Here is a 27,716-nt window from a genome sequence, read left to right as displayed (position 1 = left end):
CGTGTTTTGGGGTGGCATATTCTGCTAGTCTTCAGGGAACAGAAGGGAGAAAGGAGGAACACGGAACTGGCAGCCATGCAAGAGCGTGGGCACCGTTTGTGGGCACCTGTTCTCTTGACCCCAGGAATAGAGAACCACGTGCAGTCTTGCTGTGTGTGTGCCTACCAGGCCAGGAACACCTTTGTTGGCAGCAGAAATAGTTGAGAAATGGGTGAACTGAAGCCCCTGACTAGTTTTGCCCTGGGCCCAAGAATTCTTGGCAATATATTGGGGAGTGGACTAGAGATGGTTCCTGTGGTAATAGTATAGTACACCCGAGGTGGATAAAGGGAGGTTTTCTGCCCTCCACCTGGTGGGCGCAATCCTTTATTCCAGGGCAAGGGATGTTGATGCCTAAACTCTGAGCAGTACCGGTGGTCTCTCCCATCAGCACCTGCTCCCAACTCAGGGTCCACACAGCAGCCACTAGGCACTACGAGGCTGCCAGGCACTCAGCTAGCCTTCCTCCCATGGTCACAGTTCTTACTCCTGATGCCACAGTAAGGAGCAGAGCCCAAGATGAGGGGAGATATTTGTACATTACCCTTTCTCTTTAGTGAAATAAATGGTAATTGTTTATATAGGAAGTCTGGCTTTATGGCTTCTCATTGACATGCTTTAAGCTATTTGATACAGGCCAGGAAAAGACATGACTGAGTGACTGAGCAACAACAAGGAGAGGTGAAACATCCCCTTTTGTTGTTGTTGTTACAAGTTTAGTTGCTAAGTTGTGTCTCTTTGAGACCCCATGGACTGCAGCACACCAGGCTTCCCTGTCCTTCACCATCTCCCAGAATTCGCTGAAACTCATGTCCATTGAGTCTGTGATGCCATCCAACCATCTCATCCTCTGTCGCCGTGTTCTCCTCCTGCCCTTGATCTTTCACAGCATCAAAGTCTTTTCCAATGAGTTGGCTCTTCACATCAGGTGGCCAAATTATTAGAGCTTCAGCATCAGTCCTTCCAATGAATATTCAGGGTTGATATCCTTTAGGATAGATTGGTTTGATCTCCTTGCAGTCCAAGGGATTCTCAAGGTCTTCTCCAACACCACAGTTCGAAAGCATCAATTCTTCAGTGCACAGCCCTCTTTATGGTCCAACTCTCACATCCATACATGACTACTGGAAAAACCATAGCTTTGACTATACCAACTTTTGTTGGCAAAGTGATGTCTCTGCTTTTTAATATGCTGTCTAGGTTTGTCATAGCTATCCCCTTAGCATTCAGTAGAATCCTTCCTCCGTAGCCATCTCCACATTTCTTTTTAAAATTATTTTTTTATTTTTGGCTGCATTGGGTCTTTGTTGCTGCGAGGGCTTTTCTCTAGTTGCAGTGAGTGGGGGCTAGTCTCTAGTTGTGGTGCGTGGGCTTCTCGTTGCGGCGGCTTCTCTTATAGCGGAGCTCAGGCTCTAGAAGCGCAGGCTTCAGTAGTTGTGGCGCGAGAGCTCAATTGCCCCACGGCATGTGGCATTTTCCTAGACCAGGGATCAAAGCGTGTACCCTGCCTTGGCAGGTGGAGTCTTCACCACGGGATCACCAGGAAGTCCAGTCTCCACAATGTTTTTCTCTCTCAAGGGACCGGCGGTCCAGAGGCTCTGCCTCGTGCTCATCCTCCTGGCGAGCACGGGCTGTGTCTGCTTCCTGAAGCTCTTTTTCTTCCACTTGGTTCTGCTTGGCATCCCAAGAGTTAAAGCTCTACATGGAAGCCCTTCATCCGCCAGAAGGTCGTGAAGCAGAATTGTCTGGGATCAGATGCTCACAGGCAGTTTCTCTCACTACGGCCTCCCTGAGGCCAGCACAGGAAGATGAAGTATGGCCTAGTTTTAACTCTTTAACATCTGACTCTGGCTGCTGTTGGAGATCTTGTTCATCTCCCTTTGAAATCCTACCTTCCCTTCCTCAGTATCTGCCAGTAGCTTCTGCTCTCCAGCTTCTCACCCAGTGATAGTCCAGTAGCTGCTCCCCATCAGGGCATCTTTATTCATGAAACACACCCGACTCTACATGGCTCTTCCGAGCTCTCAAATGAAGCCGTTTTGTCTCTCTGTGTCTTTGCCTCCACATTTAAAGAAGTCTTTCACAGAGAAGAACGTGATAAATCTCTTCCTGCGGAAGTGCCTTTCTGATTCTTTTTATTATTGTTATGATTAGTCCTCTATAGAAAGGAATCAAGACAGTGGAAACATTTTTATAAAATGACACTTTATCTCTGTGATTAACTGTATAATAAACCCTAAAGCCTGGGCCATGGTAATCTTCCTCTCCTTACACCTTATTGCTTTAATAATAAAAGCTTTTTTACGGCAACAGGATAAAATTTTACTATCTAGGCAGTTTAGATAAAATGAGAAGATGTGTTTTTGGAAGGATAAAGGGCACGTCTGAAACATGTGAGGTCAGCATGGGTTTTTTTGTGAGCTCAGTTTATGTAGAACATGTTTGATAGTGTCTGTCTTCAGTCTGGTGCCTTCCTGAGGACTTTATCCAGCTATTTAGAAAACTTTCAGTGGTCAGCAGAAAGCTGATTAAAGACTTCCGTGTTTCTTCCAAGTGTCACCTTTGAAAAGCAAATATACCCCAAATCTAGAATCGCAGATGATTAGTGTGGGGAAAGTACAAATTTCAATAATTTATTACCCTCCCAATTTGCAAACAGAATCATTCTCTACATGTTTTGATTCTGAGCCAAACCCTGTGAGGTTTTGTGAATATCATTGTACTTTTATTCATAAGCTTGTGTCTCAAATGATTAGATTCAATCAGTGACAAAAGTTATATAAATTTTTGCATAAACAGGATTTATATGCAAGCACTACAATATACCAATTAAGGAGTTTCATTACTGTTATGCTGTAGAAAAATGAATATGCTGTCTTCCCTTCCATTCATCACTATCAAGCCGTTTTTGTCGAGCAGCTCACAATAGTCTAAGATCATAAAGTCTAAGAATGGAAGTTTTTTAAAACTCCATCAGAGTTTCTCTGAAGAATGGATGATTAAGCAGAGACCTGAAAGATGCCACCAAGTGAAGGAGATGAAGAAAGGCAGGGTTGGGGAGGAAAGGTCTTCCAGCAACAGGAAGGGCATGTGCCAGAGCCCTGTGGTGAGGGGAGAGAGGAGCTCATACTTCCCAGGGTGTCTGTTAGGACGCTTGAATGAACTCACTGTAGTGATGCACTGGTGCTCTCCCTAATGTGCGGGGCACAGGGCACACTCTCGGGGTGTAAGTTACAAACAGCTCTCATCTGGAGGCTGCTGTCTGTCTACACACAGTGGTACCTTGAAAGCCCACACTTGACCTTTCTGCTTCTGCAGCAGGGATGGGACAGTGACACTGATTTTTCTGTGGCTCGTCAACTCTCCAGTGCCATTCCTCCCTCCTACCCTCCCTGTCTCCTAACACTCCCTCCTGGATTTTGCCCAGCACCCTCTGCCCTTGCCCAGCCCACAGAGTGGTTTCCCACCAGACACCCCTTCAGTGTGTATCTCTGTCCTTGTGTCTCTAAGAAATTTTCGTGGGACTTGTGAATGGCACTGATGAAATTGCTCAGAAAGTTGGACATGACACCAGGCACTGTGGGTATTTAGAAGGTGTTAGGCTCGGGGACTTCCCTGGTGGTCCAGTGGTTAGGACTCTATGATCTCACTGCATGGGTTCGATCCTTGGTCGAGGACCTAAGATCCTGCAAGCCTCAGGGAGCAGCCATAAAGGTGTTAGACACAGCCTTTCCGCTTGGACCTTCCTTTGAACTGGCTCTCAGCATGCTATGATGCTGTTTCCTTGCTGTCTGACAGCCTGCCAGAGGACTGGCCAGCCTCCACTGTCCCATCCTCCTTTGCAACTTCCACATCCTCTTCCCTTAGTCTTCCCTTCCAGAAACCTGCCGCCTTGAAAGGACAAAAGAATACAGTGGAATTCTCAGGTTCACCTTACTGATTCTCACAGGAGAGGTCCTGGGGCACTGCCTGGGGCCAGCACCTTAATCCTGCTTTGCATCCGGCTCATATATTCTGAGCAGGGTCCTGATGCAGCAGAGATCCCTTGGCTCGCCTTGATGCATGAGTTTTGAAAGCAATCATACATAGCAGTGCTTGAATTGCTAAGATGCTTGAGGACGGTCTTTTTGTTGAAATACCCAGAGGAGTGGAGGCATAGTTTGATGCCAACTTCACAGGCTTTTCACATCCTCCAGTTCAGTTCAGTTCCTCCAGTTGGCATTAAACAGATTAACAATTTATTGTGTGTGGCCTTCATCCCTCCTGTTGCTAGCCCAGGAGGCCTGAACTAACCGTGGTGTGAATGTCCAGCTTTGTTTAATACATGTTAGACCTAGGGATACAGATTATACCCCAAATGTCCATCTTGTAAACTCTCTGAGCACATAATTATGTTAACAAGTTTAATCAACAAAAATTAACTATAATCTTATAGCTGATAAAGAAATTAGCAAAGGCCCCTTCCTACACCATCTTCCTCACCCAGCACATGGACAAGCCACAGGGTCCATGGTCCTGTTTGGGGACTGAGGCCATGGGGATTGTGGAGGCTGTCATGGCTTTCTGACTGCAGTCTGCCCTGTCCCGTCCCTTGAAATCTAAAGACACCCCATCTGGTATCACGTGTACCTTGCATTAACTCAGGACTTGGAGACTCTAATCTTAGCCTTGTGGTTGATGGAGGGTGGGGAATCCTAAGTTCCTCTTCTCACCATTGTCATTTTCTTCTCTCTCCATCTGTGTTTCACTGTTTCCCCCATAAGCTCAACAGGTCCTCTCACCTTCTTCCTCTCAGCTCCCCCAAAAGAATGTAGGCTCCACAAGGATGGCAGGAATCTGGTTTTTTTTAATCCACAGCTGTATCCCCAGCCCCACCCTCAGCTAATATCTGTCCAGTGGCTGAATGATGTGTCAGTCTCTCCACAGACTAGAGTTTCCTCGTGCTCTTTGTGGCGTATCCTGTATAGCCACCCCAACTGGGCAACCCGGCTTCACAGTGCTGATGAAGAGAAGAGAGCAAGTCTCACATGACCTGCAGCCCATAAGTCAGCAGAGTCCCAGCCCCCTGGACTCCAGTTCCATGTGTGCAGAAAGTCAAAAGCCCTGAGATTTGTGTTAGTTCAGGGACGTGGGCCAGACCCCCCACATTCTCACCTGCACTCTGCCTTCAGGCTGTGACCTCTTCCCATCTCCTCAGCCCTGCACTGATGCAGACTTGACACTCAGCCACTTCCTCAGTCTGTGTGTGTGAGGGTCTATGGGGTATGTGTGTGTGTGTGTGTGTATACACACACACTCAGACCACTCACACCAAGTGTGGTGAAGGTCTGGATGCCCCAAGCAAGGCTTACCTCACACACCTCACAGTGGACACCTCACAGTAGCACATGTGGTCCTCCTGCTTCTGGAAGCTCCTTTGCTCACCTCACTACCAGTCATTTCTCCCAGCCTCTTCACCCTTACACAGCTCCCACCGTCCTGGCTGACTCTCTCTCTTTTCATCTCCCTTTCTATGTTGTTAAGTTGTGTCCAACTCTTTGCAAACCTGTGGCCTTCAGCACACCAGGCTTCCCTGTCTTTCACTATCTCCCAGAGTTTGCTCAAACTCATGTTCATGGAGTCAGTGGTGCTCTCCAACCATCTAATACTCTTTCGTCCCCTTCTCCTCCTGCCCTCAATCTTTACCAGCATCAGGGTCTTTTCCAATGAGTTGGCTCTTCACATCAGGTGGCCAAAGTATTGGAGCTTCAGCTTCAGCATCAGTCCTTCCAGTGAATGTTCAGGGTTGATTTCCTTCAAGATTGACTGTAAAAATTCAAAGCATTTTCTCAGGCAGAATAGCTTAGCGTGTTGTTGTCATTTGGGCTCCTGACCCCAGATCTCTAGGTTCTCACCTAAGCTCCCTACCAGCTTATCCATTACCCTTGTTTTCCTAAACTAGCATAGAATTGCCCACTGCATTCACTTGACCTCTATGTAGCTGCATTTGTGAACTTTACAGGAAAGCTAAATATACCTGATAATTGCAGGAGTACAAGCCTATTGACTTAACCCAGCATTTCATACAATTCATGAACATATGCTGGTTTATGATCTCCAAAAAGAAACACAAGAAACTCGTAGCAAATAGATACCTCCAGGCACGGGGACTGAGTAAACTGGGACAGGGATGGGATAAAGACTTTCTTCTCGCCGTCCATCTTTCTGCGTCATGTATTTCCTATGTTAACACACTGACATCATATGTACTTAATGTCAATAAATTAGGCACAATCCTCTAATATGCTAATTCCACCAAAATGGTCATAGCCAGTGACCTTCAGCCACGTGTCTGCGCTTGATGGTTTAGGCTTCAAGCCCAGTTCTGGAGAATTTGCCATTCCTTGTTCACGTCAGCTCTTTCCATTAGGATTTCCTGGTTGGAAAGAGCCAAGCTCTTCAGCAAACAGTCATTACTCTCTAAGTGCTTAGGTTGTATCACTGGTTGAGGAGCCCTAAACTCTTAGACATAGATACATCCCAGGAACCACTTCCTACCTTGACAAATACTACACAATATTTTCTCTTAAGGGGAAAAGACTTTCAACACACTTTAAATTTTAAAAGTACATCTGATGGAGAACAAAAAGTACATCTGTTGGAACAATCTGAGTATAATAAAGTAATAAGTGTATTGAAGTACATTAAATATGGGTTCATAATTAAACTATACAAACCAGCAAAAAAAAATCATCTAATTGATTACTTTTGCAGGAACCAACTATTGTTTTGAAAACTGATAAATAAAAGGGGAGAACCAAGCATTTATCCTGACTCATCTATGCAAACTGTACTTCATGATAACCAAATAGTTGGTAAAGGAAATTTCTCTTTAGGGAAGTTTTCAGTAAATAAATGAAAGATTGACAGAATTCAAATATTCTCATTTTTCAAATCCTGTTGATCTAGGCAATGACCACCAATAGCTACTAATATAATAATCATTAGAGATGTTCATTGTATTTCCTTTACATTTATTTTGAAATGTAGAAATCTGAGCACATTCAGGTTTTATTTTTTTTTCAAGAGGAATATTTATAAGTGTGTCCTGTTGTGTGTCTGCTGACAGAAGTATATGAGATCAGATCAGTCGCTCAGTTGTGTCCGACTCTTTGCGACCCCATGAATTGCAGCACACCAGTCCTCTCTGTCCATCACCAACTCCCGGAGTTCACCCAGACTCACGTCCATCGAGTCAGTGATACCATCCAGCTGTCTCATCCTCTGTCGTCCCCTTCTCCTCCTGCCCCTAATCCCTCCCAGCATCAGAGTCTTTTCCAATGAGTCAACTCTTCGCATGAGGTGGCCAAAGTACTGGAGTTTCAGCTTTAGCATCATTCCTTCCAAAGAAATCCCAGAGCTGATCTCCTTCAGAATGGACTGATTGGATCTCCTTGTAGTCCAAGGGACTCTCAAGAGTCTTCTCCAACACCACAGTTCAAAAGCATCAATTCTTCGGCGCTCAGCCTTCTTCACAGGCCAACTCTCACATCCATACATGACCACAGGAAAAACCATAGCCTTGACTAGACGAACCTTTGTTGGCAAAGTAATGTCTCTGCTTTTGAATATGCTATCTAGGTTGGTCATAACTTTTCTTCCAAGGAGTAAGCTTCTTTTAATTTCATGGCTGCGGTCACCATCTGTAGTGATTTTGGAGCCCAGAAAAATAAAGTCTGACACTGTTTCCACTGTTTCCCCATCTATTTCCCATGAAGTGGTGGGACCGGATGCCATGATCTTCGTTTTCTGAATGTTGAGCCAAAATCGCTGCAGATGGTGACTGCAGCCATGAAATTAAAAGACGCTTACTCCTTGGAAGGAAAGTTATGACCAACCTAGATAGCATATTCAAAAGCAGAGACATTACTTTGCCAACAAAGGTTCATCTAGTCAAGGCTATGGTTTTTCCTGTGGTCATGTATGGATGTGAGAGTTGGGCTGTGAAGAAGGCTGAGTGCTGAAGAATTGATGCTTTTGAACTGTGGTGTTGAAGAACACTCTTGCGAGCCCCTTGGACTGCAAGGAGATCCAACCAGTCCATTCTGAAGGAGATCAGCCCTGGGATTTCTTTGGAAGGAATGATGCTAAAGCTGAAACTCCAGTACTTTGGCCACCTCATGCAAAGAGTTGACTCATTGGAAAAGACTCTGATGCTGGGAGGGATTGGGGGCGGGAGGAGAAGGGGACGACAGAGGATGAGATGGCTGGATGGCATCACTGACTCGATGGACGTGAGTCTGAGTGAACTCCGGGAGTTGGTGATGGACAGGGAGGCCTGGCGTGCTGCGACTCATGGGGTCGCAAAGAGTCGGACACGACTGAGCAACTGATCTGATCTGATCTGATCTGAAGCCAACTTTTTCATTCTCCACTTTCACTTTCATCAAGAGGCTTTTGAGTTCCTCTTCACTTTCTGCCATAAGGGTGGTGTCATCTGCATATCTGAGGTTATTGATATTTCTCCCAGCAATCTTGATTCCAGCTTGTGTTTCTTCCAGTCCAGCGTTTCTCATGATGTGCTCTGCATATAAATTAAATAAGCAGGGTGACAATATACAGTCTTGACAAACTCCTTTTCCTATTTGGAACCAGTCTGTTGTTCCATGTCCAGAACTGTTGCTTCCTGACCTGCATACAAATTTCTCAAGAGGCAGGTCAGGTAGTCTGGTATTCCCATCTCTTTCAGAATTTTCCACAATTTATTGTGATCCACACAGTCAAAGGCTTTGGCATAGTCAATAAAGCAGAAATAGATGTTTTTCTGGAACTCTCTTGCTTTTTCCATGATCCAGCAGATGTTGGCAATTTGATCTCTGGTTCCTCTGCCTTTTCTAAAACCAGCTTAAACATCAAGAAGTTCACGGTTCACATATTGCTGAAGCCTGGCTTGGAGAATTTTGAGCATTACTTTACTAGCGTGTGAGATGAGTGCAATTGTGTGGTAGTTTGAGCATTCTTTGGCATTGCCTTTCTTTGGGATTGGAATGAAAACTGACCTTTTCCAGTCCTGTGACAGAAGTATATAACATAAAATAATTTCTCCTGAAATAAGAAACAAATCTGAATTTAATCAAATTTCTATATTGTAGCAAATTTATAGAAAATAGAAAAGATTGGGTTAAATAATACCATGGACGTGCAGTCTGCAAAATTAAGACCTTGAATAACTCTACAGGACATGTAGCCTGGTTTTTTTTTAACAAATAAATTTCAAAGGAAAAAAAATAAAGAGAAATAGGAGGAAATGTATAGATTACAATGGATATAGGGGACAGTCAACCAATTGTCATGAATAGGCCTCATTTAGATCCTGGTTCAAACAGTTAAAAAATAAAAAACTATGGAGCAATTAGGAAATTTTGAATACTGAGTATATATCTGATAACATTAAATTATTGTTAATGTTTTTAGGTATTGTAGTAATACTGTGGTTACATCCCCCCAAAGTTTTTATCTTTGAGCTGTCTATATTGAAATATTTATGGTTGAGATGAAAACTTTAAAAGTCTGGCATCTCTACTTATATACACATAAAAATCTGTGAGAAGATATATAAGTGATTTGTGATGTGTTGATTCTGGAAGGGGAGCAAGGAGTTAGGATGAGAGAGGAACTTTTGGACAGATAATTATTACTTTTCCAGATCATACCTTTTCAAAGGACTAACCAATAAGTATATTAAATATAATGGAAAAGGTTAATTTGACCTTGAAATGCTTATTTGGGTGAACAAGAAAGCATGGACTCAATATAGAACATGTGGATGGATTGACCCAGACCCATGTTTCCTAGGACCCTCTGCATCAGAACTGGGCCCTCTCTCTCCCTCCCAGACCGATTCTGGCAGAGTGAACCATAGCGACATTTGAGAATTACAGGCCTTGATAACCTGAGTGCCAGCTTTTTAGATACTTATTATATTGTTTTGGAACTTTGAAAATTCATAGGGCAAAAATACTCCCAAATTGAAATTCAAAGCAGTGCAATTCCGAAAGTCTGAAAAGGCTTGTGTTTTTAGATTTGCTGACAATGATTTAATCAGCAGATGTCACTGTGTAACACTGGGAGCATCCCTACCATGTTGCCTCATTTTTGGAAAGGCAGAGCCTGCTGCTGGCATTGTAACATAGAAATATTTATGGTAATCTTGTATTTTGTTTAATGAAAATAATTTTTCTTTTATTGCCTGTGCCTATTAAAAGTTTATCTTTGATTAACCATTCTTTGCTTTTGTTTTTTTTTTCCCCCCAGCATCATTGACAAAGAAGTTTCATTAATGGCAGAAATGGATAAAGTTAAAGAAGAAGCCAGTAAGTAGACACATGGTTGTTCGACAAGGAGCCTCCCAATCAGAAGTAATCGATAGGTCAGATGACAGTGATATAGATTCTGAATAAAAGTGAAAGCGTTAGTCGCTTAGTCATGTCCGACTCTTTGTGACCCCATGGACTGTAGCCCACCAGGCTCCTCTGTCCATGGACTTCTGCAGGCAAGAATACTGGAGTGGGTAGCCATTCCCATCTCCAGGGGGTCTTCCTGGCCCAGGGACTGAACACAGGTCTCCTTCATTGCAGGCGGATTCTTTACCATCTAAGTCAGATTCTGAGTGGGGGCCAAAAGGATGGAACAGAAGCACCCACTGAGCAGAGGGCAGAATATGCATGCAGCAAAAAATAGGTGTCACTTGGGTTTATTTAAAGTCCAAGAGACTTTTGTGCCTAAATAGGACTACTTATAATTAACTGGGTTTAAAATGATATTGAATATCAAATTTTTAAAATATAAGTTTTTAAGCCTTATAGTTTACAAATATTGCTATTTTACTTATACAATCCTTTTCACTTGTTCTTTCAACTCACTCAAGTTTACCAAATTCAGTTCCCCTAAAAAATTTGTTCTATTTGAAAGTTACTTCAATTCCCCTTAATATTTTGAATTACATTTGTAAATTTAATATAGCTTATTTTTTTAAGCACTTCAGAAACCTGAGAAGGCAAACTCACAAAGCTAACCAGCAAAGTATTCCAAGCTCTTAAGCAACACTTACAAGATTAATAATTCCCTGGTGACTCAAATGGTAAAGAATCTGCCTGTAATGCAGAAGACCTGGGTTCAATTCCTGGGTCGAGAAGATCCCCTGGAGAAGGGAATGGCAACCCACTCCAGTATTCTTGCCTGGAGAATTCCATAGACAGAGGAGCCTGGTGGGCTGCAGTCCATGGGGTTGCAAAGAGTGGGACACCACTGAGCAACTAACACTTTCACTTTCAGAGATGTACTAAATGAAATTCTCTTAAAACACTCCAATTCTGTTTACAAACTCAGTCAGATTCACTGACACCTAACAACTTAACACTCCAAAAGAAATGTTTTAAATTGAAATCACAAGTGAGATTGCTTTAAGATACAGAATATTCTATATATAAAATAATGAACACACATAGGCAGTCTTGATCATTACAAAATTTTTTCTAAATTTAACACAAAATATTAGTACTCTGGGTTTGATTTATTTTACTATTTTTACACCTATTTCTAAACCTTTCCACTGTTGTAAAGTTGCTCAACAGCCAGTAGGGTGGATTTGCCATCTCAGATAGGCTGAGATTCATGAGTTGGAAATTTCAGCTGAGACAAGACTGCTTAGTCAAATTCAACACAAGTGGACATGTTGATCCCTCTTTTATTTTTAAATTCATCTGCTTTGTTAATGGGAAACCTAAGACCATATTTTTCAGCTGGGATTTAGTTTTACAATTTTTATCTTCTAGGCATTTTAAATTCTTCATCCTTTCCCAAATCTTATCTCATAAATTGGATAAATGGCAGTCTGCATCCCCAATCAGCTTTCAGCTAAGTTCCTGTACTTTTGACTTCAGTGCTTTTTTTTTTTTTTTAAATCAGTGGAGGATCATACCAAATTCTTCATTCTTTTAATATTTTTCTTGCCTGGCCCTTGGCCATAATTCAGTAGTCATTTTATGAAAAATAGCTATCATTATTTTGTTAGACGACTTTTCTAAATAATTTTAAACAACATTTTAGAATCTAAAATACAGCAGGTTTTATTAAATAAAACTAAATATGATCCAGGGTTAAGCTGTGGAATATTTAGATATTTTCACAATCCCTTTGATTGTGAAAATATTTTATTTTTATGGAATTTGTTGATTTCTTCAGTAGCAGTAGATTACCCCATGACGGGATTTTCCCTGTTTCTTGGGTACAGCTTATTTTCAGTTCCATTTCCTAATGACAAAAATGCTAACTTCCAACGCAAACACAAATGTTTCTCTAGCACCAAAATAGAAAGTTACTAGCACATCACTTTCTCAGAGGTTAACAGAAGGCTTCAGATTTCAAGTGTTCATTCTTCCTCCTTGGGACAATAGTGTTCGATCCCAAGACCTGTGGGATTTGGGGCATCTCTGGAGAGCATCCCTATTTTTAAAACTGATTCAGTCAGTGAGCATTTACTGTGTGCTCTGTATGTGCTAAGCACTGGTGGAGAGTGGGACACGCAGCAGACAGATACGTCTGCAACTGCAGACTCAGAACCGTCAGGCTAGCTGAACCAGCGAGATGGGTTCACAGGATACCCCTAACTTCAAGAATCTGTCCTGGTGTAGAACTGCCCAGCGCCCTGGGGAAGCCAGTTCACTTACCTTGGAGGTGAACAGAACTGAAATCACATCCAAGTTCCACCCATTTTACTGGCTGTGTGACCTTGAACTATTCTGTGATGTTCTCAAAGCCAGATTCCTCATCAGAAAAGGGGACATAACACACACAGCTACCAAACACTTAAAATGTGGCTAGGCTAAATTGAAATGTGCTGAATGTAAAATGCACACTAGTTTTCAAAGACTGAATATCTTAAAAAAAAAAAAAAGTAAATATCACACCCGTAATTTCTGTATGGCTGACCTGTTGAAAGAATGATATATTGTGATATACTAGGTTAAATAGAAAGTTATTAAAATTAAAAATAAAAGGAAAGGGGGGCATAACATTTGTGTCTATCTCAAATAGTTACTGTAAAGAGAGAAGAAGACACATGTCGGACACTTGGCACAGTGCCTGATGCAGTGTGTCCAAAAGAGAAAGCCCATCTTAGTAAAGAAGTTAGTTCAACCCCCTGAGAAAAACAGGGGTCAGATGGTAAGTTATGCAGCGTCTCAGGTGACACACGTATGTTAACTGTGAGTCTTCTTTACTGAGAGAAGAAACCATTAAATCTCTCTATAAAGTACTGAACTGTCTTTGTTCGTGCTAAGTCACTTCAGTCGTGTCCAACTCTTTGCGACCCTGTTGACCACACCCCACCAGGCTACTCTGTCAATGAGATTCTCCAGGCAAGATTTCTGGAGTGGGTTGTCATGCCCTCTTCCAGAGGATCTTCCTGACCCAGGGATCGAACCCGCATCTCTTGCGTCTCCTGCATTGGCAGGCAGGTTCTTTACCACTGCACCACACGGGAAGCCCCAGATTGTCTTTACAACCACCATTTGAGCCTCCTTATCTATGGTCTCAAGATGTTTTCCACATTTTCCATTTCCTTCACATGATATAAACCACATTTCCCTAATCATAACATAAGCTTCTCCATTCCTCATGACACCTAACACAAAGCTGGGAAGACTGTAAGTACTTAATTGTGTTAAGTGAATCATTATAGTTAATTCAGTATCCATGGGCTGTGGGATCCAGTATTAGTGAGCATTAATGCAACTGCAATAAGAGAATAGATAAATATATCTCACTTTATTAATAGTATTTTTAGTTAGGGTTTTTTAGTATACTAGTCAAAACAGTTCACATAGGCTATTTCATTTAGTTCCATAATAATCCTGTGAGGGGTATACAGTTATTACATATTACAGATGAAGAAACTGAAGATGCTGTAGTGCTATGATCTCAAACTTTGGCTGCCCAGAGAATTGGAGGCCTAGACAAGCATGTTCCCAGAGTGTCGAATTTACTAGAAATGGGAAGAAAACATTATATTAATGGAACACAGATTTATTATGAAGCAAAATGCAAAATTCACCAGAATTTTTAAGGAATCAAAAGGATTTCAAAGACGCTTTGTGTTTAAAGAGCTACTTCTGCCCCAGCTCCTGGTCCCCTACCTCCCAGGATTTCAAGTACACACTCTGCTAAGGAGTATTATTCGAGAAGCCCTGAAATTTTCTATGGTTCAGGTAATATGAACAAGCTTCTAATGTATTCCAGAAACTTGAAGGAAAGTATAAATCCTATTGAGGAAATGGATTTCAGCATACCAGATGACTGTTTATAAAACTACATAAATAATATTAATTGAGTCTTGAATGCAGTGAAATCTAAAGCCATATGGAACTGTCTCCTTCTACAAATTTCTCAAAGGATGGTGCTTTCAAAGCATACTTATTCTATTTTAAATTATAGGATCAATGAATTTTAGGAACTGATCTGTTTTGGTTTTGCTTTCTGTTTCTGTCATTGATTTTTCTGAGGTGAAAATGTTGACTTCTCCCCCAGAAAATATTGGCTTTTGATCTCAAATTTTAGGGCTTTTTCATAATGGAAATCTTTGAAATGTTAATGAGACTATATGTAAAACTCATCCCAGCACTTGCTGATGCAAAGTATTCATTCCCATGCACATTTGCATGAGTGTAAACTCGGAATTTATTGGTGATCTTGCACCTGCATTCCTATTTTAGGGCCCATTTGTATCTATTTCTACCAAATCTTTTGTTTGGTATGAATGCCCAAATTCTACGTAATCAAAAAGAACAATCACCCCTAATTGTCACCAGTCCCACAAATGATCCGTTAAGAAAAAGTCAGATCTGTTTAACTGTGTAGTCACTCGGGGTCTACTGACCCCTTACTAGCTGCTCATCAAATCTGGACCTTCAGAATTTCTCATTTATCTTACTTTGCCAGAGGAAAGTATCTCATTTCATCTTCCTACTCAAGAATCATTTTCTCACTCTCTAGGCTTTAGTCCCACCCATATGTTGAATTATAATGGGAAATAATTGATTAATCAAAGGTATGCCTGAGTGTATGCTAAGTCACTTCATCTGTGTCCAACTCTTTGTGACCCATGGATTGTAGCCTGCCAGGCTCCTTTGTCCACGGGATTCTCCAGGCAGGAATACTGGAGTGGGTTGCCATTACCCTCTGTAGGGAATTTACCCACCCCGGGATTGAACCTGCATATCTCATGTCTCCTGCATTGGACATCTTTACCACTAGCACCACCTGGGAAGCCCAATCGAAGGTATGAGTCCTAGGTATTCTTAAGTGGCCCTGTAGAAAAGGAACTTCTGCCTTTCTTTGCATATTCCTGTTAAGTAATGCACTGATCCATTCATTGGAATCTTTCATTCAGCAAACATATTGGGCACGCACTGTGTCCTAGGTCCTAGTAATCATAAATACAAAGAACTAAATGTGCAGTTTCTGAATTGGAAATGCCCACAGGGGCCAGGAAGGTAACATTAGTGAGTCAAACAGGGTGCGTGGGGGCAGAGGAGCAGTGGACTAGGGCACACTGGGTGTCATGCTCCATGTAAACATGGCAGCGACCCCTCAGCTCTGATGGTTTTGATATGGGAGTGCTTGGCCAACTGTGGCCAGAAATAACAGCCAGAAATCCAGCTTTTGAATGGAATATCTTAATTTTCAAATATGGGCAATTTATTTGTAAACGTAATGTGTGGACCTGATGCAAAGAGCCGACTCATTGGAAAATACCCTGAGGTTGGGAAAGATTGAGGACAGGAGGAGAAGGGGATAATAGGGGATGAGATGGCTGGATGGTATCACAGATTCAATAGACATGAGTTTGAGCAAACTCTGGGAGATCGTGAAGGACAGGAAAGCCTGGCGTGCTGCAGTTCATGGGGGTCTCAAAGAATCAGATACACCTGAGCGACTGAACAACAACAATGTGTGGACCAAGCAAAATATATGTACCCTGTCACCAAAAGTGATAGTGGGCTACCTTTTTGTGACTTCCAGTGTGACTGGGTAACCTGGGACATCATTCAGTAATACGATGAAAATTCCTTTGCCTCCCATCATCAGGACAAGCTTTCTCCAGCTCCTCTGTATCCTGAAATGCTACCAGGCACAGCTCAGCCTCTGCCCAGCTACATGGTATTGTAAATGGGAGGCAGGGGGCATCCCAGTAAATAATCAAAGCATGATTAGAGTAGTCTGGCAGATGACTAGGCTTTAAGAGTTACAGATCAGTTATTTTACTGACATCTTGACACTGGTATCAGCATAAAAAAGATGTTTCTCAGCCTGTCTGAAGAATGGTTTATGGTTTGCAGGAAATATTAACTCTTGATTGATTCTGAACATCTTTGGGGGTTTTTGAAGTGACTATTTTGGACATTTATCAATTAAGAACTCTTACAATGGGAAATCACATTGTTTGCTGGGCATGTGCTCTGTGAATCTGGTCTAATAAAGCAGTTGACCTTTGTTCAGCTGAGACAGGAATGTGAATTCCGTGTGCATATCCTATTAGTTAGATGGACTTTTGCTATAACTCAAAATCTTTGTCCAAAAGAAATGAAGGCAATTCATATGTGACTGGAATGAGAGAACTGCAAGTCTATGTATTATAAAATCAAACTTCTTATTTAAATCTCACCCAATGTATTTGTATTCATTGCTTTGATTGCTTTGAGCTCCATGATCTTTTGGGGAACATACACAGACATATAAATTAACCTGTGCGCTTGTACATCTACTTGAACCTTTAGTTCATCTGGCAAGTGTGTGAAATGTGATGCTGAAAACTCCTTTGTATCTTCTCTGTATGTGCAGATGCTAAAGAGTGCACATGAATTCAGTTCAAGCAGGCTTTGACTCTCTCTGGAAATTTTTCCATTGTGGACACGTAACAAAAACAAGACACTGTGGTCTGCAACTTCTCTTTGGTTGCAAAATGGAAACAAATCTGCAGAGTAGCAAAAGCAGAGGCATTTTCTAGCTCACAGAAAGCTAATAAAGGAAAACTGTTATGTCATATTTCAATAACACAGCTAGTTGCCCTACATGAATATGTGTTAAGTTCAGAGAGTCCAATGTTCAAATTTAATAGTACAGCACACACAGAAGAATGGCTTTTGCTTAGTGCACTCCTGTCTTTGCAGTATCATTCAGATAGGATTTGTATGTTTCTTTTCTTGGAGATTGTTGTTCTGAGTAATGCACAAATCTGAAAGTCCAAATTAAGTAAGTGAGATCAGATGCCAGTGGGGAAAATGAAGAAGATTGTGGGTGTACAGTGAATCAGAAAGGACCATGTTTGGTTTGACGCTTGGTGGATAAAGACATATGGAAATGAGTGGTTGGTGCTGAGCACCCAGGGACAGCCCACCTCAGTGACCAATTCAGAAAACAGCCATGGCCCAACAAAGTGATCAGTCTGCAGACGGAAAACTAATCCAAGAAATTAGGTCATTTAATATGTCTAAATCCTTGGCGTTAACGTATTATTCCTTCTTATTCGGCAGTGGAAATCCTGACTGCTCGTCAAAAGAAAGCAGAAGAACTAAAAAGACTTACTGATCTAGCCAGTCAGATGGCAGAGATGCAGCTGGCCGAACTCAGGGCAGAAATTAAGGTCAGTTCTAAAATATCACAGCCTGAACCCTGAGCCAGAGTTCTGATCCCTATTATGTTTGTTCTGCATCCACAGAGCACTGCTCTCTGAGGATCTAAATCAGACACCCCGCTCTCTTTCACAGGGTTGAAATCGAGAATACAGAAGGGTAAAGAACCACCTAATCACTGTATTTAAATATACTATGGGTTGAAGGGATATAGCATTACAGAGGAGAGGTACAGGCTATTGAAAGTGACCCAAATAAAATGTATTCAACCATAAATTATATCTGGGAAAGGGGATATTATTTTCACCATATGTAATTTATGCATATAAACCGCACACATGTGAACACAAAGTATGAACCTAGTATAACAGTGAGGATTCTAAAGAACGCGCAATATGTGGCAACTTCTTCCCTGTATCCTTTTCTAGCTTACTTGCCCTTTTATTAAGAATACCATGCACAAATATGTATTTATTGGATTTCTTCAATGGCACACAACAGAAGCTGACTCTGCTAACCTCTGGAACAAGTAGAATTGGAAAAAATACGAAAGTAGCTCCCCAAAGCAAAGTGTGCTCTGAAGACTCCAGGCTACAACTGGGCAGGAATGTAGGCAGCAGTAATTACCAGACACTCTTCCAGGCACCATCCGAGTGTGACCTCCAGATGTCATCACCCCCTGAGCCACCCCTCTCTTGATTCAAATCCCAGAGAGAGACTCTGAACTGCCTCCATTTGGGTCACATCTGCCATTTGGCCAAGAGAGGTCTTGATTGACAGATCCACCAATGCTGTGAATCTTCAAAATTGTGTTGGGGTACAGTTACCAGAAGGAGAAGTTGTCACCAGAAAGGCAGAAAAAGTATCTACAACAAGATAGGAAGTCACAGTTAATAAATTTTCCGTACCCTCTTTTTCTCTAGTATACTAAACATACACATATACGCATGCACCCCTGCTTCTGACCAACTTCCAGGGAACCGGGGAGCTCTGAAGTCATATTTGTGTGTGTTAGTCACTCAGTCGTGTCCAACTCTTTGTGACCCCATGGACTGTAGCCCACCAGGCTCCTCTGTCCATGGAATTCTCCAGGCAAGAATACTGGAGTGGGTTGCCATTTCCTTCTCCAGGGGATCTTCCCAACCCAGAGATTGAACCTGGGTCTCCCACGTTGAAGGCAGACACATTTGCTGCTAGCTTTCTAAGTAGGGTTATCTGCCCATCCCAGCATAAAAGTGGTTGGGGATAGTAGAAAGTGGCAAGTAACTCTTTGGTCCCCTCTGTCCTGGTTAGACATGAAAGGGAGCCCTGTGGAGGTGAGGACTTCCCCTGAAGCTTCTGAAAAGTTCTAGAGGTCTTTCCCTTCTCACCTGCCCTCCTGGTCTTTGTTGCCTCCAACCAGTCGATTGTAATGGCCTCCCCAACCAGCCTTTCTGCCTCCACTGTCTTCCTCCAGCTCAGTCATTCACCCTAAGACTGGAGTTGTTAGAGCAGATCTGGTCTTCCCCACTGAGGGCTACTCTTCCATTCAGAACAAAATCCACCACCAGACTCCAGTATACATTGTGTGAGCACGTGTGCTAAGTCACGTCAGTCGTGTCCAACTCTTTGTGACCCCATGGACTGTAGCCCGCCGGGCTCCTCTATCCACAGGGATTCTCCAGGCAAGAACACTGGAGTGGGTTGCCATGCCCTCCTCCAGGGGATTTTCCCAACCCAGGGATCAAACCTGCATCTCCTGCATTAGCAGGCAGGTTCTTTAGCACTAGTGCCACCTAGGAACCCCCAGTAGGTTCTGACCATTGCTAATTAGTTTCAGTAGAAGAAACCCTTCATCTTGTGGACACAGATGCACTTCCAATGTCACAGACATTCTCTGGTCCCCAAGCAGATTAGAATAGAGAGTGGGGCTGGCTGGTGAAACCTGTCCTGATAACCAGAAAGACATCCTGGAAGGCAAAACAAATAACAAACACTTATTTTGATGACTGTGAAATTGCCAGCTTCCTGCTCTATTGAAATCCACTCATCTTCTAAGTTTCATTTCTACCTATCAAAACCCTACTCTTCGTAAAATGGTTGATAGCTCAGGCTTTGGAATGCAACAGCCCAGCTCTTGCAAACTTGGATTAATTACATATTCTCTTAGATTCTTAGAACCTCATTTCCCCCTCTGTAAATCAGAGTTAATAACAGTACTGACTTCATAATAATGTAATCAGATAAAAATGAGATTATCTGTTAAGAATTTGGCCCATGTCTGGTAAGTGTTCAATATTTTTTTAATGTTCCAGCTCAAATGCTTCCTCTTACATAACTCTTTCCCTAATTCCCCTCAGCAGGAAATAATTTCTTTCCCTTTCATATTCCTAAAGCACCTACTACATTCTACCTTATATTTTATTTTATGATATCTGTCTCTCTTGCCACATGGTGAACTCCCTGGTAAACTCACAGAGGGACTGAGTCATAGTTATTTCTGTATTTCTCCCTCTGTCATCTGCACATAGATCTTAATTTTAAATGAACTGAGAAGTAATCTCTTTACCACTTCCCTTAACAGCACTTGAAATTCTACCATTCAAGATAATGGTTTCTAGTTACTAAAGGCTTTTTGGACTTACTAAGTGTGCTAAGTTGTTTCAGTCGTGTCTGACTCTTTGCGACCCTGTGGACTGTAGCCCACCAGGTTCCTCTGTCTGTGGGATTCTCCAGGCAAGAATACAGGAGTGGGTTACCACGCCCTCCTCCAGGGGATCTTCCCAACCCAGCGATCGAACCCATGTCTTTACGTCTCCTGCATTGGCAGGCAGGTTCTTTACCACTTCCTGGTCCCCTATTAAAAATGGAGATGGATGTCTAGGAAGGTTGACACACTTTCTCATGAGGAATGATAGCTGAGCAGGCCATTGGGCAGATTAGCAAGACGGCCAGAAGGGAATCCCATAACTTACAACAGGACAGGAAGTGCCAGAAAGAGGGCGTAGGATGCTGAAAGGTTAAGTAGATGAGTCCAGACACTCATCTTGCCTGAACCACAGTTTTGTCTAAGCCCAGGTAGGGTAAAGACAGGACCTGCATGAGTTCCCAAGAACAAGAAGGTGATTGTGCTCCAGGACAAAGCCAAGCCCGCTTGAAAGGCACCTCCCAGCACAGAGTTGCCCTGCTCCCCACCTGGTGATGCTCTCACACCGACAGCAGGGGCGGGAGAACAGAGAGAATGGATCAACAGCGTGTCTCAGTCATTTCTGTCATCATGGGGTTCTGTCTCTTCCCCGCAGCACTTTGTCAGCGAGCGTAAATATGATGAAGAGCTCGGGAAAGCTGCCCGGTTCTCCTGTGACATTGAACAGCTCAAGGCCCAAATCATGCTCTGCGGAGAAAGTGAGTTCTGCATACTTGCTAAATAATTCTGTGTGAGTAAGGCTGGCACTATTGGAGTCAATATGGGAAATGTCAGGTGTGTGGTCCCCCAGGAGCCTGAAGTGAGGTCTAAAGAGGTTTAATGATCTAAGGTCATGACATGAGTCACTAAAAATGTCAAGATCTGAACTTCGAGTCTTCAAATGCCACTGCCCATCAGTAAATCCCCAGGATTTATTAAGCAGAACAGAACAGGTCAACTAGTTTATACCTTTTGCAAACTTTTCTTAAGCATTGCCGGATCAAGTGTCTCTGATTTCAAAAGTCTGGTTCTACAGAGACCTGTTATGGGAAGAGCAAGTCTTCCTAATAAGTCTGGGAACAATGGGCTATTGTCGTGAAAAGGCCCAGCTGTCTGTGTGTGTGTGTGTGTGTGTGTGACACACGCACTGCTCAGCAGTTCCCAAGCCTCTCCCTTAATTAGAGCAGTTAACGTGCAACAAAATTGGCTGATTCTTTCCCCCCTGCTCCAGCCCACCCACTGAGGGAGGTGGGAACCTGCATTAAAGTGGCTCCAAGGACAGTCACAAGGAGGTAGGAAGGACAGATGAAGGACATGGAATATCCACAGCCTCTTAGTGAGCTAAGAAATGGAGATCTGACTGCACTTTTTTTTTTTTCAAAGTGGAAATTGCATTTTTTCTCTGAGTATAAAAAATACAATCTTGATCTAAAAATTACACAGCCATATTAAATAGAACATGACATTACTTTTGAGGCTCATTCACACTTTTATGCACATATAATCTATTGTGTAAATTATGCAGTGTATTTAATTATACTGCATTTTATTTACTATACTACATGACATACATATATAGTAAGAGAATTTGCTCTTATCATTTCACAATATATGGTTGACATTTTTCCACGTCAATATATTTTAACCCATAATTTACTTAAATATAATTGACATAAACAGTCCCAGGATTGTGGCCATTTAGATTGCTTCCATCTTCTCACCATTAAAATAACATTGCTGTGAGCATCCTTGTTCACCTATCTTTGACAAATATCTGAATTTCTGATTGCCTTTCTTTTAAATTTTCTTTTTTTTCTATAGACTTCCTCTCTTATGAAAGAATCTACTCCATTTGCCATTCTCCATCCCCAGATTTTGTAGAAAAAAGCCAGACTATATGATTCACAGTTGGAAATTTAACTATGCAGACTAGTTTCCACCTCAGCTTGATAATGGGCTAGCCCCTGATGCCAAGAGACCCCACCATCTGAGGAGGGGAGGGCAGTGCAGCGTCCCCTGCTCTCCTCCAGAGCACACCAGTGCCACCTAGTGGGAGGAGCCATCCCTCACCAAATCCCAAGTGTCCACACTGGAACCCAGCCTCCCATGTTGGGAGACAGTGGTCCTCAAAAGGCCCTTTACTTCTGAGCTTTGTTGAGAGCACATTGGAATCCCACAGCTACTGAACCCTAGAAAATGACCCTAATAATGACCCCTAGAAAACTGAACATCGTTAGCAAAGAGGCACTAAAATCCCCTGGTCCTGTTTGGACAACCCCCAACATGCCATCACACCTGACCTGTCAGATGAAGGGCCTGGAGATGTATCCGTGTCCTTTCCATTTCTAATGTGCTGTGATCCCTACCCATGCTCCAGGTCCTCAGGAAGAATGCTGGGATTAAGTCTAAGCCAACACAGGTAGCAGAGAAAATTGCTTTTTAAAACTGGTGACCATTTTTAAGATCCAGAGGTCTTGCTGTCCAGACTGGCAGTCAAATTCTGGTGAACTATGACAGGAAGATCATGAATATATCCCTGAGTTGATTCCCTCCAGCCCCAATTCAGTATAATCACATAGAAACCATCCCGTCAAAACCACCCCTTTCAAAAGCCAGCGGGAGGGGTGATAGTAAACATTGAACAGACCTGCCTGATCCCTGCTGGGAACCTGTCTGATAAGCCTGGGTTGACATTAGCAATGGAGTTGTTGCAGATTTGCAGTGGGGTTCTAGAGTTGATAAAAAATGATAATATAGCTCTAATGGAAGATAGAAGATGCATCTTTTGGGCTGGCAGGCCTGGCCTTAAAGTTGGGGTGACAAACCCCGGGTGACAAAATCCCTGACACCCAGCATCACTCCATCCCCATGTTCTCAGAACACCGTGGCTCTGACCGGCCAAGTGTGGATGTACCCCTAGGTTGCTCTTCATCTCTGCAGCACCCGCTGGTCCAGGGATCTGACAAGAACAGCAAAAATGGGTTTGGTAATGGGGAGCCCAAGGGGCAGAGTGCATTTGTGGACAGGGCTGAGAGGGTACTTTGGGGTTTCATTATCCCTCTTCCCCAGGTGGTTCTCAACCTAAAGAACAATATTAAAGTTTCTCAGATTTGTCTCTTTTCCTACAAATGTCTCCCAGCTTGAATGATTATGCTATTCACTAATTCCCACAGAAGATATTTTGTGGTTCCAAGCACCTAAGTGCTTTTTCAAAGACATCTTTTTTTAAAAAAAGTCTTCCCTTACGGTTTTTATGAAGTTCCTGCCAACTTCTCATCTTCTAACAGATTACTGAGTGAGTAAGTCAGCAAGTGAGTGTTAGTTGCTCAGTTGTGTCCAACTCTTTGCAACCCCACAAACTGTAGCCCACGAGGCTTCTCTGTCCATGGGATTTTCCAGGCAAGAATACTGGAGTGGGTTGCCATTTCCTTCTCCAGGGGATCTTCCCAATCCAGGCATTGAACCTGGGTCTCCTGCACTGCAAGCAGATTCTTTACCATCTAAGCCACCGGGGGAGCCCACTGAGGCACAGCCCCTAACATCAAGCACTTCTTGTTGCAGTTACACATCCAAAGAACAACTATTCCTCAAGAACTCCCTGCAGCTCCCTGCTGCCACTGCTCAGCGCTCACGCAGCCACCTCTGGGAAACAGAGTAACTTTACCCGAAAGTCTTCGAGTCACAACAAGCCCTCCGAGGGTAAAGCAGCAAACCCCAAAATGGCAAGCAACCTTCCCAGCACCGCCGACAGCTCTCACCAGGCCGTGCCGGCTAATAAGCAGGTAAGCTGCCCCAAGGAGGCCACGCTGCCCAACCTCCAGGGGTCCCGCAGACCCTGGTGCCTTGCCTGGGCAAGAAACCACCCATTTGCAGTGGAAGAAAATAGCCACTGCTAGTCACCCCTAGGCTCCATCTGCCCCCAGCAGCAGCCTGACTTGTCGAGCCTCCATTTGCCTGGCCAGCCTCCCTGAGCTCCCCTAGTCCATCTGGTCCCCTCACAGGCACTCTCCCCTGTGGAGGAAGTGGTCTTCACACACTTGACAGCATTAGCAAGAATCCTTCTACATGAGATGGCATTTCTCATGACTTGAGTGCCACCCAGGTACTGGTAACTGGCCCACACACGGAAAGGACTCACAGACATGGGAACAAGATTGAGAACCAGGCTATTGACACCATTAGTGAGAAGAAATCTGGCATGTTTTTTAAGATCCTTTAATCCCATTTATCTTTAATTTATCCATAAGAGGCCAAAGTTAGTTCAAACTGCTCGCTCTTCTCTTGGGCTTTCAGCATGCATTTCAAAATGACATTATTAATTCTCATTACAATGACCCTTAAAAACAGAAATATCCAAAGGACAGTCTTCTCTCCTTCTGCTTCTCCATTATATTCTTGAGAAGTGATCCCCGCTTATTAAAGAATGACCATGAAATGGGATTTGATGATTCAGAAGTTGGGCATGCTATAAAGATATTTTTCATCATCTTTCAGAAAGAGAGCTTGAATAAAGAGACTTTTTTTTAAGCATTCCAAAATGCTGGTTTTCTAACAGATGCCCTGTTGGCTTTTGTGGTCTTGGTCTGTTAGAATTCTCATTAGTAACTCTGACAGGCATTTCTCTAGCCCCAGATGTCTTCATGAACTTTAAAATCGCACTTTGACAAGGAGTGTTTCATACAGTCCTTGATTCAAGATCATAATCAAATCTGTTTCACTGTCGTTGAAATACACCTTCACAGATTTTGTTCCTTGCTCATTATTAAACCCCATGCTAAAATTAAGTCCAAAATTTAGTTTGAATTTCTCTGTCACAATTTATTTAAAAACAAAGGAGGCCAGATTAAATGTTAACCACATAGATACCTTTTCAGTGCTCACTGTTTTATTATTTTCAGCAAAGCATTTCAGGTGAAAGCATGTTTAAATGTGAAAATATATCTAAGTCCAAGAAAGGCACTTGTGCTGGCCCCATGCCTTAGAGTAAACCCTTGTGGCCCTCCCCAGCCGTGGCCCATGGCCCTCCCTTCAGAGTGAGACTAAGAGATGACTACCCAGAATCTACGCTCTCCCTTCTGGAAAGTTCTCCGAATACCCGAGATCCTGGAATTCTGTTCCCAAATGCCCCAAGCCTATTCTCAGGGTCTGTCTGGACTACTTCCCTGGATGTATCATAAGTTACAAATATATCAAGTTCTTAGTTTGTGCACTGTGATTGGATGGTATTGGTTTAGGACAGACCCACTGCTAGTAACTCAGGGCCCAGGGCAGGAGTGTAAAGGCGGAGGCCCACGTCCCATGTGTCTGAATATTGTCTCTTCCCAACTCTGGCTTCATCCCACATTGTGAGGGAGCTGTGCACAGAGACAGGAATGTGGACACGCCTGCCTGCACACCTAAGCTTCGTCCCCACCTCCACAGATAATCACCCTTTAGACCTAGGGGTGTGTAAACTGGTAATGATCATGAGAATGCATATATATAGTCCATACAGAATGTCCCAGAAATATGTATGGTAGAGAACCATCATTTCCCTGCCTCTGTGTTACTTTTCTTTATGATTTATTTCAGGTTTATACTTGATGGGTTTTATTTGGCCTGGTTCTGGAATTGTCTGTCTTACACTTCTGTAACCTCTCTTTCAACATCAGATATTTTCTTGAACTTCCATTTACAAGACAGTCCACCATTCTTTTAAGCTTGAGGGTTTTATCAGCTTGACCTTATTTGCATGTTTTCACATTCTTCTGGGGTGTAAAAAAAAAAAGGTGACCTGTGACTTAGAGGTTTGGTTTCCCTGGTTTGATGTCATCTGGGGTTTGTTGGCATCTAATATCTACCTCTTTTCTTTCTTTCTTTCTTTTTATAGAATGGGTCTTCTAGCCAAAGACGAAGATTTAATCCGCAGTATCACAACAACAGGCTAAATGGGTCTGCCAAGCCCCAGGGCAGTGGTAATGAAGCCGATCTGATGGCGAAGAGCAACAACCGCCACGAACACAGAAGACAGCCACACAACGGCTTCCGTCCCAAAAACAAAGGTGGCGCCAAAAACCAAGAGGCCTCCTTGGGGACAAAGACCCCTGAGGCCCCCGCCCATCCGGAAAAGCCCCGGCGAAGGCAGCACGCCGCGGACAACGCGGAGGCCAGGCCTTTCCGGGGCAACGTAGCCAGGGTCTCCCAGTGCAACCTCTGCCCCACCAGAATAGAAGTTTCCACAGATGCCACGGTTCTCTCGGTCCCGGCTGTGACGTTGGTGGCCTGAGCGTGGAGAGAGGGGAAAAAAGGCCGTTTTTACTCAGTTGCGGTTCCCCGCAGGAGGTGCTGACCCAATTCGCTGCCAAAAGAGAGTCAATCTGAATACACAAATCCTGTACGGCTGTGTCATCCTCTCTTAATCATTTTTACTAATTCTAATAATCAGCTCTAGCTTGCTTCATAACTTTCATGGCTTTGCTTGATCTGTTGGCGCTTTTTCTCATCAACACATTGCAGCATTTTAGCCAGGCAGTATTTACTCATTTGTTAGGAAAATCAAGATGTGGCTAAAGATCAGAGGCTCAGTAGCAACCTATGTTGTAGCAGTGATGTCAGTCCATTGATCGTCTTTAGAGAGTTAATGTTGGAAACAAAATTCTTATTGATCAGACAAACATGATCTGCTGAAGACACATGCGCTTTTGTAGAGTTTAACATCTGGTGTTTTTCTGAAATATATATATATATACATATATTGCTTTATTTGAAACAAATTAAAATATGCTGCATTTGACACCTGGCTTGGTTTTTTTTTTTTTAATTGAAGCCCACTTTATCATAAAATGTACCATGAAAACTTAAAGCGGTTGTGGCACAGAGCTTTGAACAATGCTCTTTTCTCTTGGAATAAGGGTCCTTTTGGAAGAAAGAATTCCTTACCATAGCCTTGCCAGTACCTTACACATATACAGATGCACATGTACCCCAATCGTCTTGGACACGACTTGGCAGTTTGGAAACCTTGGTTGCAAGTAATATAAACCTCAACTCAGCCTCCTTTAAACAGTAAAGAAAACGATTAGTTCAGTGGCTGAAAAACCCAGCATAAAATTATGCCTTGGGTCCAACTGAATCAGGATTCTAGCTCCTTTCTCCTGATTATCTTAGCTCTCCCTTCCTCCTTAAGCTCACATTGTGTTCAGAATGGGGTAAAATACGTGCCTTGATCCTAAGATTCAGATTCATGTTCATCCCCAACACGGTCTAGAAGAAAAGAAAAGCTTTCCAGGTACCATCGGCAAAGAGCAAGTGTCTTTCTCAAAAGTCACAGGGAGCGTCTTGCATATCATTGCCCCAGATTGCGG

At 42.9% G+C, this 27,716-nt stretch overlaps 1 protein-coding gene across 18 annotated transcripts in view; it reads left to right on the top strand.

Moving 5' to 3' along the window:
* Window positions 1-27,145, top strand: part of SPATS2L (spermatogenesis associated serine rich 2 like) — a 191,773-nt gene extending 164,628 nt beyond the window's left edge. For all 18 annotated transcript variants that reach the window (XM_086346856.1, XM_086346799.1, XM_086346829.1 and 15 more), the window contains 5 exons: window positions 10,333-10,391; window positions 17,610-17,719; window positions 20,990-21,092; window positions 23,935-24,155; window positions 26,243-27,145. In XM_086346856.1, coding sequence (XP_086202982.1) covers window positions 10,333-10,391; window positions 17,610-17,719; window positions 20,990-21,092; window positions 23,935-24,155; window positions 26,243-26,638 — 889 coding nt within the window. In that variant the 3' untranslated portion in view covers window positions 26,639-27,145. The remainder of the gene's footprint in view (window positions 1-10,332; window positions 10,392-17,609; window positions 17,720-20,989; window positions 21,093-23,934; window positions 24,156-26,242) is intronic.
* Window positions 27,146-27,716: the final 571 nt, after the last annotated feature.

Source organism: Bos grunniens, chromosome 2, assembly GCF_055505025.1.
Source record: "Bos grunniens cultivar Pamir isolate PY7600 chromosome 2, Bosgru_T2T1.0, whole genome shotgun sequence".
NCBI lineage: Eukaryota > Metazoa > Chordata > Mammalia > Artiodactyla > Bovidae > Bos > Bos grunniens.
The sequence above is the reverse complement of the archived record's forward strand: the minus strand, read 5'-3'. Positions and strand labels throughout refer to the sequence as shown.